The sequence below is a fragment of the Lampetra fluviatilis genome, chromosome 40 (assembly GCF_964198595.1).
Source record: "Lampetra fluviatilis chromosome 40, kcLamFluv1.1, whole genome shotgun sequence".
In the NCBI taxonomy this organism is placed as follows: Eukaryota; Metazoa; Chordata; class Hyperoartia; order Petromyzontiformes; family Petromyzontidae; genus Lampetra; species Lampetra fluviatilis.
In genome coordinates this window covers 10,333,570-10,350,070 of record NC_136314.1, presented here as the reverse complement: position 1 = coordinate 10,350,070, position 16,501 = coordinate 10,333,570, and the positions used below count along the sequence as shown (strand labels likewise).

Below are 16,501 nucleotides of genomic sequence, written 5' to 3'. Positions count from 1 at the left end.
CACACACACACACACTGACACACACACACCGACACAAACATACACACACCGACACAAACACACACACACAGGCGCACGTCAAAAGTATCGCAGCGCCGATGAATTTATCCGGCACACCGCATCCATTCGCGCCCACCCGCGATTTCACAAAGGGAAATGCTGCGGCTTCTTCACCCAAAACGCCACGAGGCAACAGCAGAGAGAGGGGGGAGGGGGGAGCCACCTCGTAAACGGGACGCGTCGCGTGATGGGAGGTTTTGACACCGGGGCTAAAACAGTTCCTTGAGAATCTCGCCTGGAGGGGGGTCGCTGTTTGTGTTTATTCAGCAGGAGCAGGGCATCTCTGGGGCACGCCACTCGCACGGCTCAACGCCCCCACCCCCCCTCTTTGTCTCTGGCCACATGCGCCGTGGCGGACGCGAGGACAGCGATCCGTAGTCTCCCACAGTAAGCGGAGCTCCTCTCGCACGGGGGCAGCTGGTGGGGTGGACGACACGAGGTAGGGTGGACACCACGTGGTGGGGTGGACGACACGCGCCATGTACGGCATGGACTGCTACCTCGCTCTGCGCACTGCCGCCAGCAGAGCCCTCGCGCACGGAGCGGGTAACGACTCCCACCAACTACTACCACCCCGAAACACTCCTCACACTCCACACACTCACCAACACTCCATACACTCCACACTCCACACACTCCACACACTCCTCACTCACCAACACTCCACACACTCCACACTCACCAACACTCCACACACTCCTCACTCACCAACACTCCACACACTCCACACACTCCACACTCCACACACTCCACACTCACCAACACTCCACACTCTCCACACACTCCACACACTCCACACACTCCTCACTCACCAACACTCCACACACTCCTCACTCACCAACACTCCACACACTCCTCACTCACCAACACTCCACACACTCCTCACTCACCAACACTCCACACACTCCACACACTCCACACACTCCTCACTCACCAACACTCCACACACTCCTCACTCACCAACACTCCACACACTCCTCACTCACCAACACTCCACACACTCCACACACTCCACACTCACCAACACTCCACACGCTCCACACTCCACACTCTCCACACACTCCACACTTCACACACTCCTCACTCACCAACATTCCACACACTCCTCACTCACCAACACTCCACACACTCCACACTCACCAACACTCCACACTCTCCACACTCACCAACACTCCACACACTCCTCACTCACCAACACTCCACACTCTCCACACACTCCACACACTCCACACACTCCTCACTCACCAACACTCCACACACTCCACACTCACCAACACTCCACACACTCCTCACTCACCAACACTCCACACACTCCACACACTCCACACACTCCTCACTCACCAACATTCCACACTCTCCACACACTCCACACACTCCACACTCACCAACACTCCACACTCTCCACACACTCCACACACTCCACACACTCCACACTCACCAACACTCCACACACTCCACACACTCCACACTCCACACACTCCTCACTCACCAACACTCCACACACTCCTCACTCACCAACACTCCACACACTCCACACACTCCACACACTCCTCACTCACCAACACTCCACACACTCCTCACTCACCAACACTCCACACTCACCAACACTCCACACACTCCTCACTCACCAACACTCCACACACTCCTCACTCACCAACACTCCACACACTCCTCACTCACCAACACTCCACACACTCCACACACTCCACACACTCCTCACTCACCAACACTCCATACACTCCACACTCCACACACTCCACACACTCCACACACTCCACACTCACCAACACTCCACACACTCCACACACTCCACACTCACCAACACTCCACACTCTCCACACACTCCACACTCTCCACACACTCCTCACTCACCATCACTCCACACTCTCCACACTCACCAACACTCCACACTCTCCACACACTCCACACTCCACACACTCCTCACTCACCAACACTCCACACTCCACACACTCCTCACTCACCAACACTCCACACTCCACACACTCCTCACTCACCAACACTCCACACACTCCACACTCCACACACTCCTCACTCACCAACACTCCACACTCTCCACACACTCCACACTCCACACACTCCTCACTCACCAACATTCCACACTCACCAACATTCCCCACACTCCTCACTCACCAACACTCCACACACTCCACACACTCCACACTCACCAACATTCCACACACTCCACACACTCCACACTCACCAACACTCCACACACTCACCAACACTCCACACACTCCACACACTCCACACTCACCAACATTCCACACACTCCACACACTCCACACTCACCAACACTCCACACACTCACCAACACTCCACACTCACCAACACTCCACACACTCACCAACACTCCACACACCAACACTCCACACTCCACGGCGCCCCGGTGACTAGGCAGTCGAGCGAGTTCTAATCCCAGGTTGACTCAACCCATCATCTCTCCCTCAAGGATAGATAAACTAGGCACCGCCTATGGAAAAACTCGCCCTCCCCGCCATAAGAATGTAGAATTTCCACCACCGGTTGTAAACGGGAATTGTGCACTCGTGTGACGCTACGCTCCGCCCTGGCGGGCTTGCCAGGGCGAGCGCCGCGGCGCACGAGGGGGTAGCGTGACCGGCACCACACCCGGCCGTCTTTGTTTCCCCAATGGCGATGGACACACACCGCACCGGGCACTCGTTTAAGGCTGAGTCGACCTAAGACAAGGCCCAGGGAGACCGGTTTAGATATTCGCCGTCACCGCTGTTGGCCGTGAGCGGGAACCGAACCCGGGTCGCCGGCTTCGCAGCGCAGCAGAGCCCCGCCCGCTGCGGCACGGCGCGCGTGGGTGGCGGTGGTGTAGCGGTCAGCGCTACGCTGCGCTACGAACCCGGCGGCCCGGGTTCGATTCCTGCTCATGGCCAGCACGAGTGACGATTATCTGCACCGGTCCTGGACCTCCCACGGTGGGGCGTGCCACGGTGGCTATGCGATGTTAACTCCCTCGCCTGGTATACAGGAGGTCGTGGGTTCGGTCCTCACCCTGACGCCTGTCCATGAGGATTCTGCCTCTTTCTCTCTCCCCATGGTCGCGTGGATTTTTCTGCGGGTCCTGCGGTTTTCCCTTCCACATTTATAAACGTGCATTTCGAGTATTTGGTTGCTATAAATGTCATCGTGATGAGCCACTTTGTTGGGCTATCACGCCAGGTCGCGTCTGAAAAGGAGCGACACAACTCGGCGGGCCTTACCTGGCGGAATGAAGACAATAGTTACATCGGAGTAGCCGCCCCCTCGTGTAGCCGTGCCCGATTTCATCGGTAGCAGCACTTGCCCCAACAGCGCGGTGAAGGCTATACGGGGGATCTGTGTCTCTGGTACAGGCAACGTGTCCCGAGGCTCGGAAGTGGACTGCTTGAATGTGGAGGCCGATGGGAGTGTCCTCTACTCATTCAAGACGAGGCACTTGCGCCAGCAGGTGGGCATGTTCACCTCGACATTCATTGTTCACCTCGACATGAAATGGCGCCCCTCACACCTGGCGCCTCTTGCGCTCACGGCGCGTGCTCGATGCTCACGTGAGCAGGACATCACAGGGACATCTCCGTCGATGTTTTGTGTCGGTACTGTTTTGGCTTTCTGCTGGATTTTTCTCAACGCAGCTTTTTCGTTGAATGCTGTGAATGGCCACCCGAATCCCATTTGACTTCAGATCTCCGGCAAGAAGGTTTGCTGCATCGCTCTGTACGACGCCAAGAGCAAGGAAAACAAGGTGACCCGACCACATTAACACGGATCATTCACACGGACCATAATACACGGATCATTGGCATAGGTCATTCGCGTATGTCGTTAATATTCACCACTAAACATGACCCCGATCACGTAGATGGCACTCGATTGGCATGCGGCGACGGTAACATCGCAGCGGTTGTCAGCCGAATGTTGGGGATGGGAGGGCCGTTGTGCGTGTACGGTGGGGGGTGAAGTGCGCTACGAGCCCGGTCACCCGAGTTCGGTTCCCGCTCACGGTCACCAACACCGGTGACGATTATTTGAACAGCTCTTGGGCCCTCCCCTAGGCAGACTCGGCCTGAAATGAGTACGTTGCGCGCTGTGTGGCCCTCGTGTGCCGTGCGGGCCTTCATAGGTGCAACTCGCTAACAGAACTTGCCCCAACAGTCTGTTAAGGATACACGGGGGATCTTTGTCTTTGGGGGGGGGGGGGCGTGAGACTGGCATCGCACCTCGGACACGACTGAGCGCTGCGTTCCATTTCTGCCCGTCGCCAGGTGCTGCACGCGCTCGAGGGAGGAGGAGGAGGGGACGTCCTGAGCGGCTCCGTGAACGCGCGGCACTCGCTGCTCGGTGCGTGCGCCGCGCGTTGCCCTCTGCAGCATCTCTTCGCCACGCGCGTGTGTGACTGTGTGTGCGTGCCTGTGTGTGTGTGCCTGTGTGTGTGTGACTGTGTGTGTGTGTGACTGTGTGTGTATAACTGTGTGTGTGTGTGACTGTGTGTGTGTGACTGTGTGTGTATAACTGTGTGTCTGTGACTGTGTGTGTGTGACTGTGTGTGTATAACTGTGTGTGTGACTGTGTGTATATGACTGTGTGCGTGTGTGACTTGGTGTGTATGACTGTGTGTGTGTGACTGTGTGTGTATGACTGTGTATATGACTGTGTGCGTTTGTGACTTGGTGTGTATGACTGTGTGTGTGTGACTGTGTGTGACTGTGTGTGTGACTGTGTGTATATGACTGTGTGCGTGTGTGACTTGGTGTGTATGACTGTGTGTGTGTGACTGTGTGTGACTGTGTGTGTGTGTGACTGTGTGTGACTGTGTGTGTGGCTGTGTGTATATGACTGTGTGCGTGTGTGACTTGATGTGTATGACTGTGTGTGTGTGACTATGTGTGTGTGACTGTGTGATATTTTTTTCACGTGGTTAATTTATTGAAGGTGGAGGGGTTACCAGCCCCTCGCACTCGTCCAGAGCCCCCATTTAGCCGCTGTGGTGGTCACAAACACCCTGAGGGGAAAGGCCAATCGGAATTCGCCCTCCCCCCACGGCACTGTCCACGACAACGTTGCCCGTCCCGCACCACGGGGGAGGTAGGGGGTTGTTTTTGCCATCTGATACAGATACAATGGGAGGCTGATCGATGCCCTGGTGTGGTCAAGGGATGGCTCCCTATTGGTCAACCATGTTATGTATGCCGATGATCTGGTAATTACCGCTCACTCAGAGTTGGAGGCGCTGCTGCTGAAACTGGAGTGTGCCAGAAGGAGGTGGGGCCTTACCATCAGCCCCACCAAAACTAAACACCTGCCTGGGTATTTTGTACCATCGGGCACTCCATCCCCACAACTCCCAATCGGTGATGGGGCAGTTGTGGAGAGAGTGGAGAGTTTCCCATACCTGGGCAGTGTGCTCATGACCGGCTCCGGTTTAACAGCAGAGGTGTGAGGAGCTCACAAATCCTCGAAAGCTCTGGACAAAGTCCCATCGGTGAGCTCCTCCGGCAGGCAAGGCTGCGTTGGCTGGGCCATGTAGCCCGCATGCCCAATCACCGCATGCCCAAACAGCTTTTGTTTGGCCGGATCGAGGGGGCTAAACGGGCGTGGCATGGGCTAGAGAAGAGATGGAGTGACGTAGTACCGGAGGATGTGGAGCTGAGTGGACTTGCCGATGACTGGTACCAGCGGTGTCAAGATCGGCCTCTGTGGAGGAGGCTCGTGAAGGACGCTACTGGGCAGTTGGAGGCAGTCACCCTCCAACATCAACGGAGGGCGAAGGAGCGACGCTCACAACAACGAGCAGAGCGCCAGGTGGCTTACTCAGCAAGTTGGCACAGTAGGGGGCACAGGTGGTGCATCAGCCAGTCATCTCGGTCATCTCAGTCAGTCGACCTGTGGCACCTGGGTCTGCCCCATGACCTCCTGCCAGCGGGCGTTCGACACTTCACGTGGCCTCAAGGTGCACATGGCCTGGCACAAGCGTCGTGGTGACGTCACCGCCACTTAGTGGCGAATGGCGGTTGTTGTTGTTGTGTGACTGTGTGTGTGACTGTATAACTGCTTGTGTGTGTGACTGTGTGTGTGTGTGATTGTGTGTGTGACTGTGTGTGTGTGACTGTGTGTGTGTGACTGTGTGTGTGACTGTGTGACTGTGTGTGTGTGGTGACATGGGGAGCGGCCAACACCGGTGACGATTATCTGATCCGTTTATGGGCCTCCCCTAGGTCGACCCAGCCTCCAATTAGTAACTGGTGCGGTGTGTAAACATCGCCACTAGGGAGACAAAGGCGGCCGGGTGTGATGCTGGCCACCTACCCCCTCGTGTGCCATGCCGGCCTTCATAGGTGCTCGCTATCAGCACTTGCCCCAACAGTCTGTTAAGGCTACACGGGGGAATCTTTGCCTTTGTGCTGATCTCCCTCGATCAGCTTTCGGCCATCGGCCACTCAGGTTGACTCGGAACGTTTTGTCGAACGTCGCCGGAATGTCGCAATGGAAAGTTGCTTCGACCGCCGAAATGTTGTGATGGTGGCGACATGTCCGATGGTTCCGCGCGTGGCGTCGCGTCCCCAACTGGGGAACGACTGCAAGGTTCCCTCTGCGACAACGCCGCCCGTGCTGCTGCTGCTCCCAACGCATCATCGCCACGTTTGGTCACCACGTGACGACTTCATCAATTGGCCGCGTCGGTTGGAGGAGCATTGCGCGACATTTAGCTCACGCCAATCTGACCGACAAAATCAGCGGTGAATTGCAATACAGAGGGTGCTTCAAAAAAATGTTAACGCTTCTGAGAATTTGCAACAATGCCACAAGAAACGTTGCGCCTCCGGGCTCTGGAGACCACCTGGAGATGATACCAGGCGTGCGTTGACAACGATGGCGAACAAGTGCAGACTCGTTGACTTTTTTAAGCTATTATCATACATTTGTTATCACGTTACAGCGTATTATTATTCGTTCTTTTTCCATAAAAAAACGATAGTCCCATATATGTGTAAAACATTTTTGAAGCACCCTGTTTTCATTCACGAAAGCCCACACTTTATTTGAGATTGATTGATATTTATGAACTGTTTTTTTATGTCTTGTGCAATGTGCTTCTCTTGCTCTGATTATATTGTCTTTATTGTTGTACCGTACTTAATTTCACGTTACAGGGACTCATCTACTTACATACACTCGACTTACCAACTTTCAGAGATAAGAACAAACCTGTGCGTATGTCCAGTTGCCTGTTCGGGCCGAACACGCAAAAGATGGTGGTGTTGGCATATACATCTACAGAACATGAAGAACCAGTGGTATCTACATCTACAGATTATACAACTTTTTAAGCCATTCCTCATTTTTAGTGTACATGCCGTACAACATTTTTGGAATCGATGGGAGTAAAGTTGGACTTACGATCACATCGACTTACGAACTTAACTCATTCGTAAGTAGAGGAGTCCCTGCATCTGCTTTTGTTTTGGGTTACCCGGAGTCGCTCTTGCAATGGAGACTCTCTCCTGGTCTACTGCGTCCTCACCCCGGTCAAACTCAATACACCTGGAGGCTGTGTTCGCAGTAGGGTCAAAACAAGTCAAGCATCACAATCTCCACCAGATTAAGAGTGTGGCTCTCGGTGGGGACCTCACTCCTACCAGACCAGAGGTGCCCGCAGACTCTCGGCACATTTGCGTGGCGTCACGAATGAGGAATCCTCACCACTGGCTCCGCAGGGCTGTAAACGGGCGATGCGCACCAATGCCTTCAATGCCGCCCACGTGAGCGGGAATGAGTCTGCTCGCAGCGGGCGCCACGCGGTTTCCGCTCATCATTCCACCCGCTCGCTCGCGGTTCACCTCCCTCCCTCCCTTGCCGCTCGCCGCGCCGCACCGCGTGTCCGCGCAGCGTTCGTGACGGGCGCTGCCACCACCGCCAAGGCCGCCGCCGCCACCTCCACGGGCGCCGCGCGCCCCGAGGATCCCGCAGGATCCTCCTCACTCCAACCCCCAGCGGAGCGGCCGGCATCGACGGAGTCGCCCGGCACGGGAGGTGAGGAGGCGGCGGGCGGCCCGCTGCCGAGCGCTTGCCCTAGCGCTCGCACGCACACACGTATCAGACACACGTATCAGACACACGTACACACGCACACACCCACACACACACGGCGACGCAGTCAAACCGTAGCTCGTTCGACTCACATATGGACCCATAGACTCACATAGAGACCCAAAGCAGCACATGTATTGAGTTGTGATTAATCCGGGTTCTCAAGTGTAGCGAGGTAATGGTCTCAGCCCGGTCTCCAATGACAACACACCTTCAATTTTAGTTTGTCACGTGATTCTCTGTAGTACTTCTGTGGCATCTGCTTCCGTGCGCCGTTCTCTTACACAGGGGAAGGTACCACCGTTCAAAGTGGACACGTCACGTGTCTCACCATGCTACCAATGGTAAAAATTCGAATCCAGCGGCCACCCTGGTTAATACAGCGATGGCACGATATTGATACATCAAGCCGTCTGCTTCACTCGACGTGAGAGATCCCGTGATGTTATTCACAAGAGAAGGCCGCTGTGTGCTGGCGTCATGCTCCACATTTGCCAAATTTTTAAATGACACCGCAAATGACTTTAAAAAAACGATAAACTAGTTTTTTTTAGTTTACCAGGGAAGTCCTACTGAGCTATTTAGCTCTTTTTCAGAAGCAGCCTGGCTATCACAAATGATAGTTCAACAAAGTCGCTTATCATCGCTTGGAAATGTTTCGCAGCAAAATACTCTCAACGCGTGGGGAGATAGAGACACGCAAACTCCAAATATACAGCAGCAGCAGCAGCAGGCGTCAGGGTTGGGATCGAACCCACGACCTCCTGTGTACCTGGCGAGGTAGTTAACATCTCCTAGCCACCGAGGCGCCCCATCGGAGTTCTGGGGCACCCGCTTTGTGTTGCAGCGCCCCCCGGGGCCCGCGTCTTCGTGGTGGAGCTGCCCGGAGGGAGGCCGAGCGAGCTGCGAGTGGAGGGCGTCTCGAGCGCGCTCCGCTGGTGCCAGGTGAGAGCGCGCGTGCGTGCGTGTGTCTGTGTGTATAGAGCAGTGATGGGGAGCGGTAGTGTAGCGGTTAGCGCGCTGCCCTACGAACCCGGAGACCCGAGTTCAATTCCCGCTCACGACCCACACCAGTTACGATTATTTGAACCGGTCGTGGGCCTCCCCTTGGTCGACTCAGCCTCAAATTAGTACCTGGTGTGTAAACATCGCCACTGGGAAGACAAAGGCGGCCGGACGTGGTGTTGGCCACCCACCCCCTCGTGTGCCGTGTCGGCCTTCATAGGTGCTCACTAACAGCACTTGCCCAAACAGTCTGTTCAGGCTATACGGGGGATCTTTGTCTTTGCATAGAGCAGTGGTTATTCTTCTTAACCTGGGGTGCACGCCACCCCCCTGGGGGTGCGAGGCGTGGCCAGATTTCTTTTTAAAGAAAGTAAATTAATCGAAAGCACAAATTAAGCACGGGAACGTGAAGTTACAACTTTGTTTCAAAGTAAGTAAATTGAGAACCACTGGGTAGCGGTAGTGTAGCGGTTAGCGCTACGCTGCGCTACGAACCTGGCGACCCGGGTTCGATTCCCGCTCATGGCCAACATCGGGGACGATGACCTGACCTCTGCACTCCGTAAGTGCTGTGTTGCTGCTGAGCGTGGCTGACCAATCGTGGCGTGTGGAAGCACCGGCTTCCTCTTTCCCACACGCCCGCGCTTATCTCCGCGGCGCCACGCGGTGCCCTGACTCAGCGAATGTCGCTTTGTGTGGGGGGCAGGGGAGGGGGTGGGGGTCACACGCGCTTGCTGTGTGGGGGGTCACGTACTGCTGTGTGGGGGTCACACGCGCTTGCTGTGTCCGCTCTCCCCAGTTCCTGTACGGCTGCAGCGGCGATGATCGTGAGCAAGAAAGCCACCTCCTGGTGACCTCCGACACTGGAAGTATGGCTTCCTCACGCTGCTGCTGCCAATTCCCTTCCTTATCCGTGCCAGAAACGAATCCAGATTGACTGAAACTCCCAGACGCGGCGGGGTGAGCGAGCAAGCGAGCGGCAGGGACCGGGGTGGGCCAGGGGGTCGCAAACTAAAAGTAACAAACAAGCGGCTTCTATCGCTTCGATTTCCGTAGACAAAACAAACAGGAAAACTCTCCCACACACATTTCAAGAGCCGCGATTCCTCGTGGCCAATGCGAGACGTTGGCCCCCTCGCTACAAACGACGCCACGAAGCAGCGACCACTGTTACAAAGCCACACGCACCTCCAGAGCCGACGGTTTTGCGCCCCCCCCCCCCCCCTGGCGATCTCCGGGCGACTCCGGGGCGGCGTCGGCCCCGCGGCACGAAGTTCCGTCTCGACCTCCGCCACCCCCCTCGCCTCCCCCGATGCGTAGTGATGAGACCTCACCGGCCCCCACCTCTGTCTGAGGTGGGGGCGCAACCAGTGGTGTTAGCACCGTGGCACTGCGAGTGTGGACCATTGGCGCTGCCTCTCTGCCTCACGACACTCCCTTTGTTCCTCCTCCTTCCCCTCCCCCTCCGTCGAGTCACATGCACGTCGAGTAGTTGTTGAACTCGGTCTAGACACGCCTGGGGTGCCGAGGTGGCGAGATGTTGACCGCCTCGCTCGGTATACAGGAGGTGCGTAGGTTCGATCCCCACCCCGACGCCTACTGCAGTTTGCGTGTTCTCACCGTGGTCGCTTGGACTTTTCTCCGGGTATTCCGGTTTCTCTCTCCACATTTAGAAACGCGCGTTTGTTGCGTTTGGCTGCTATAAATGTCCACACAATGATAAGCCACTTTCGTTGAGCTATCTTTCGTGGCCAGGTTGCTTCTGATCAAGAGCTATATAGCTCAGTGGGACTTACTTGGTAGAATAAAAAATATAGCAGTTGTAGCATTCGGGATCATACACGCACGGAGCAGCAACATCGCCCCCCCCCCCCATTCTTGAAAAATGGACAGCTGCGGAATTCTCGAGTCTCACGCTTGTGCCCTCTCGCACCCCCACCAGGGGTCCACCTCTTCCACGTGAGACCCAGCGGCAGCGACGCGGAGAGTCTGCAGGTGAGGAGGCTGCATCGTGTTTGTCTGAAGCTCCCCCGCCCCCCCTCACCACTCCCGGTGTCGGTCTCCGGGGCCCCGCGCCGGCTGGAGCCTGCGTCGTAACTTGACAAATAGTCGGACAAGACGCCTCGTTCCCACGTCTGTGTCCACGCGTGAAGGACTACAACCAGGGTTGTCTTTGTTGTTGTTGTCACACATCCCAACCAGCCACATGGCTTCCAATCCCCTGGCCGGCTGTGCCTCGACCGCCTCTCGTTGATGATTGCCTCGCGGTGTGCCCACGTGGCGTTTCACACCGACCCCAACGTGTCCCCCTTTCGCGACCCTCCACCGCGCTCGCACTGCCCTGGGGGAGCGGGGGAAGGACGCTAGCGGTGATCATCGTGCAGGCGTACGCGCTGACGCCGTCACTCGCGCACTTGGCCGCCCAGTCGGCCGGTCAGCCCAGCCAGCAAAACTCGTCCGTTCTAATATCTAGCAACGACGCGAGTTGTTTTTTTGTTTTCGTCTGCGATTGGCAGGGCGAGGCGGGAGTGTTCGTGATGCGCTGCGGTGCGGGCGGCGCGGCGCGGGGAGGCTCCGGCGACGAGGTGGTGTGCCGCTTCGTAGCCGGCAAGGTGCCCGGCACGGCGGCGGCTTCGGCGAAGGTCGCTCTCTCCCCCATAAGACGATGGTCCTCGCCCCTGGCGCACGCAGACATTAGCAAGCTGCGGCGTGTACAACAATCTTTGGCACGTGGTCGTGACGGGTACTGCAAGATCCCGGCCATGCCCGTCCGGTGCTCGCCGAGCTGCATTGGCTTCCGATTGCCGAACGAACACGTTGTACACACAGAGCGCTTGCCGCAAATGAACCACGACACCTTGCTGATCTCGTCAAGGGGCATAAATCATCACCACGCGAACTGCGGTCATTCTCGCAGCGGTCGCGTTGGGCTGGTCATCGAACAAAGGCGTTTCTGCGGCCGTCTGGAACGTTCTTCTGATATTAGGAAGCCACTGGGAGCTATGCACTTTTAAATCATCACCAGATTGACAAAATAAGTGATTTATAACTGCTTTTCGTGTTTCATTTGTTGTGCTTCCCCACCGCACCTCACTAACCCCCCCGTGTCTCCACCCGCAGGACCCTCCGTACAGCGCCGCCCCGAGTGAGCTCGTGCTGCCCGCGTGTGCCTGGAGCCAGTGGGACCCGCGGGGCCAGAGGCTCTTCTACCTGCTCAGCCCAGCGGTGAGGCCGCATTGCTCAGATCGCAGTACTGGGCGCAGGGGCCACGTGATTTGTGTCGTCTCCGAGGCACACGGATATATCTCTTAACCAAATAGGGCGAATAGGTTCAATGTGCTAAATTATATAATTTGGTTGAGAAAAAAACGTGGTTTACCTGCGTCAGGTGGTGGAGGGTTCTGACGACACAAATCTGTCAATCAGGGACAATAACGAGATGTGTGTCCAACTGCTACGTTTCGTGGGTTTGGCTCCGTCGGGTGGCGGAGGGTCTTGACGACACAAATTGGGCGCGATCACTGCGGCGGTCTGTGAAGAATCACGACGGCGAAGCTGCGTGGCGCCAACCCGACCGCGTGCGCAGCCAGACGGGGAGCGGAGCCGCACGCACGCGGCCTCCGTGTCAACACCGCGCGAGCAGTCGCTCGCGACGAGGTTGCTCGCAGTCGAGACGGACCCTACCCCCTAGCGAGCTCTACTCGCGAACCAACACCCTGTTGCGAATCACGTGCGTGTGACAGCAGGAGCAGCAGCAGGAAGGTGGAGGAGGAGGCGGTGGTGGGGGTGGCCCCACTCTGCGATGCCTTCAGTTCTACCCCGACCGCTTGTACCAGCTCATGGTGGGTGCGAGCACGGCGGCGGGCAGCGGCGTCCCGCGGGGCGCGACTCGCGACTATAAAACATGTTGCTACCGGGGGGATTCTTTTCCGCCCGCCGGTTGGCCGATGATTTTTTGTCGTCAGCCCGGGAGAAAAATCAAATGCAGCGACGGCGAATCTGCGGTGCACGCTGCCGTCGAGCGGGCGAACGGTCGCGATGCGCTCCGCCGTTTGGGCTCCGTCGGCGTCTACCGCGACCGCGTTACCACGACCGCGTTACCGCGTTACCGTGATCGCGTTACCGCATTACCGCATTGCCGCGTTACCGCATTGCCGCGTTACCGCATTACTGCGACCGCATTACTGCGACTGAGTTACCGTGATCACGTTACCGCATTACCGCATTCCCCCGTCCGTTCTTTTTTATTTCCCATTGTGCGCGGAGCTCGGTGACGGGGACCTGGCGTTGCCGCCGCCGCGCGCTCTCGTTGGCGTTTACGGGGGGCAGGGTGGCGACGAAATCACCGATCGGAGATTTGCACCTCCCCCCTCCATTTATATAAAAAAAAGAGTAAACGTAGTTGTGGGGGGGGGGGCGGCATGTTCTTTGCCCGTGTATGGTCTTTGTGGAGCGCGAATCGAGGTTCATTTCATACATTCGGCTCGGTCGATGAAAGTTGATCGGGCTTCTTGAAAATGTTGTTTCATTGTCATGCATTGCCAAGCGATATGTGGGATCGAGTAAGGCATGTTACGCCGCCCCCTTTATTTGATTGGTTAGCATCAGCAAGATCGGTGGTTCCATCGAAGTCCTCTTTTATTGTACCGCAGCGCTGGCTGGTTTTCGGTGCTGGGACCCAGAGTGCTCTCCGCTGTTTGTGTTTGCTGACGACGCATTCTGTCTCCCGTGTGCCGGCGCGTAGCTGGAACTGAGTTTGCCTCCCTGCGTCTGGAGCCCGGACCGCCGGTGAGGATGGGTTGCGGAGTCCGTGCAAGTGCAGCGAAGCCGCGTCCGGCGTGTGTGCGGATGTGTGGTGTGTGTGGTGTGTGTGTGGTGCGTGTGTGTGGTATGTGTGTTTGTGGTGTGTGTGGTGTGTGTGGTGTGTGTGTGTGCGTGCGTGCGTGCGTGTGTGGTGTGTGTGGTGTGTGTGTGTGTTCATGCGTGTGGTGTATGTGGTGTGTGTGTGTCTTGTGTGTGTGTGTGCGTGCATGTGTGTGTGGTGTGTGTGTGGTGTGTGTGTGTGTGGTGTGTGTGTGGTGGGTTTGTGTGCGTGTGTGTGGTGTGTGTGTGGTGTGTGTGTGTGGTGTGTGTGTGGTGTGTGTGTGTGTGGTGTGTGTGTGTGGTGCGTGTGGTGTGTGTGTTTGGTGTGTGTGTGGTGTGTGTGGTGTGTGTGTGTTGTGTGTGGTGTGTGTGTGGTGTGTGTGTGGTGTGTGTGGTGTGCGTGTGGTGTGTGTTTGGTGTGTGTGGTGTGTGTGGTGTGTGTGTGTGTGTGTGGTGTGTGCTTGTGCCCTGCAGTGCACCAGGTGTTGCAGCTCTTGGTGCGCCGTGTACCAATTTCAATTCCCGCTTACGGCCCAACATCAGTGACAAATATCGCGAACCGATCCCATGGCCTCCCCGTAGTGCAGTGTGCACACATCACCACGTGCAGTGTGTACACACATCGCCACGGGTGCGGTGTGTACACACATCGCCACGGGTGCAGTGTGTACACATCGCCACGGGTGCAGTGTGCACACACACGCTCGCTAGCGGCGGCCTCCAGAGTAGAAGCCACACAATGAATTGGCGTGTTCAGTCCGTCCCTGCAAGGATACCGCTTCAAGTGCCCATCATGCACAGTCCATCATGGGGGGTGCGAGCGTGATATGAGCGACAGTGGGTCAAAACAAGAAAAATGTTGGACCGGTTTTTACGCTCGGTCTCTCATCAGCAGAGTCGGGCTTCGCTTGAACCAATGCAGGCTACAGGTGACCTGCCAGACGTGTATAGGCAAGAGCCCTCTCTGTTACACATGGGTCTTACAGATCAGACTGTTTGCTGGGGCAGGGAGAGTCTTTGACCCCGGTCTCGACTAACGCTGCGTCCGTCTGTGCCACGCCGCAGGTTTGTCAACGCGAGCGCGCCCTCGGACCAGCCGGCGGACTTCCCGTCGCTGCGCGTCGTGTGTGGAGAGTCGGGTGGGTCCACGGTCGCCCTGCCGTCTATGGGTCTCTATGCGAGTCTATGGGTCTGTGTGTGAGTCTATGGGTCTCTGTGTTAGTCTATGGGTCTGTGTGTGAGTCTATGGGTCTCTGTGTTAATTTATGGGTCTCTGTGTGAGTCTATGGGTCTCTGTGTTAGTCTTTGGGTCTCTATGCGAGTCTATGGGTCTCTGTGTGAGTCTTTGGGTCTCTATGCGAGTCTATGGGTCTCTGTGTTAGTCTATGGGTCCCTATGCGAGTCCATGGGTCTCTGTGTTAGTCTTTGGATCTCGATACGAGTCTATGGGTCTCTGTGTTAGTCTATGGGATCTTTGTGTGAGTCTATGGGTCTCTGTGTGAGTCTATGGGTCTCTATGCGAGTCTATGGGTCTCTGTGTGAGTCTATGGGTCTCTGTGTGAGTCTATGGGTCTCTATGCGAGTCTATGGGTCTCTGTGTGAGTCTATGGGTCTCTGTGTGAGTCTATAGGTCTCTATGCGAGTCTATAGGTCTCTATGCGAGTCTATGGGTCTCTATGCGAGTCTATGGGTCTCTGTGTTAGTCTATGGGTCTCTATGCGAGTCTATGGGTCTCTGTGTGAGTCTATGGGTCTCTGTGTGAGTCTATAGGTCTCTATGCGAGTCTATGGGTCTCTATGCGAGTCTATGGGTCTCTGTGTGAGTCTATGGGTCTTTGTGTGAGTCTATAGGTCTCTATGCGAGTCTATGGGTCTCTTTGTGAGCTACCGGGCACTATCGCAGGCGCCGGCTCGGTGTCCGTGGGGGCCAATGCCCGTCGCAGAGGCTCGCGATTCAACCTTTCTCCTGGGCCTCGCCTAGGTCAGCACAGCCTCAAATGAGTTCCCGGTACGCGGTGTGTGAATGCCACCACCGGGGAAGAGGCCCTGCACGGGCGCTCGCCAACAGCCGGCCTGCGTGGAACTTGTGCGTGCGTTCTGTGCCGCTGTGTTGACGCAGGAGCGCTGTGCATCTGCTATCAGGAGGGGCCGGCGGGGCAAGCCGTGCGCTATTCCATCCTCATGGTCCATCACGGTGAGAGATTGGTCTCAGTCACAATGTCCGACTGTGTGTGTGTGTGGTGTGTGTGTGTGATGCGTGTGTGTACGTGTGTGTGTGCGTGTGTGTGCGTGTGTGTGTGCATGTGTGTGTGTGTGTGTGTGCGTGTGTGTGCGTGTGCGCGCGGGTGTGCGTGTGTGTGTGCGTCTGTGTGTGTGCATGTGTGTGTGTGCATGTGCGTGTGTGTGTGCGTCCGTACGTATTCCCCCGTGTGGGGAGCGGCGACCCGAGTTCGTTT

The 16,501-nt window shown here is 56.6% G+C and overlaps 1 protein-coding gene across 5 annotated transcripts in view; it reads left to right on the top strand.

The window, feature by feature from the left end:
* Window positions 1-263: 263 nt before the first annotated feature.
* GSAP (gamma-secretase activating protein) overlaps window positions 264-16,501 on the top strand; it is a 68,609-nt gene continuing 52,371 nt past the window's right edge. For 3 of the 5 annotated variants that reach the window (XM_078875102.1, XM_078875105.1, XM_078875106.1), the window contains exons 1-14: window positions 264-606; window positions 3,447-3,541; window positions 3,776-3,835; window positions 4,356-4,431; window positions 7,978-8,121; window positions 9,026-9,123; window positions 9,983-10,052; window positions 11,126-11,178; window positions 11,700-11,825; window positions 12,304-12,408; window positions 12,927-13,025; window positions 13,928-13,971; window positions 15,112-15,185; window positions 16,165-16,239. In XM_078875102.1, coding sequence (XP_078731228.1) covers window positions 540-606; window positions 3,447-3,541; window positions 3,776-3,835; window positions 4,356-4,431; window positions 7,978-8,121; window positions 9,026-9,123; window positions 9,983-10,052; window positions 11,126-11,178; window positions 11,700-11,825; window positions 12,304-12,408; window positions 12,927-13,025; window positions 13,928-13,971; window positions 15,112-15,185; window positions 16,165-16,239 — 1,186 coding nt within the window. In that variant the 5' untranslated portion in view covers window positions 264-539. The remainder of the gene's footprint in view (window positions 607-3,446; window positions 3,542-3,775; window positions 3,836-4,355; window positions 4,432-7,977; window positions 8,122-9,025; window positions 9,124-9,982; window positions 10,053-11,125; window positions 11,179-11,699; window positions 11,826-12,303; window positions 12,409-12,926; window positions 13,026-13,927; window positions 13,972-15,111; window positions 15,186-16,164; window positions 16,240-16,501) is intronic. The other 2 variants (XM_078875104.1, XM_078875103.1) reach the window with 2 other exon arrangements.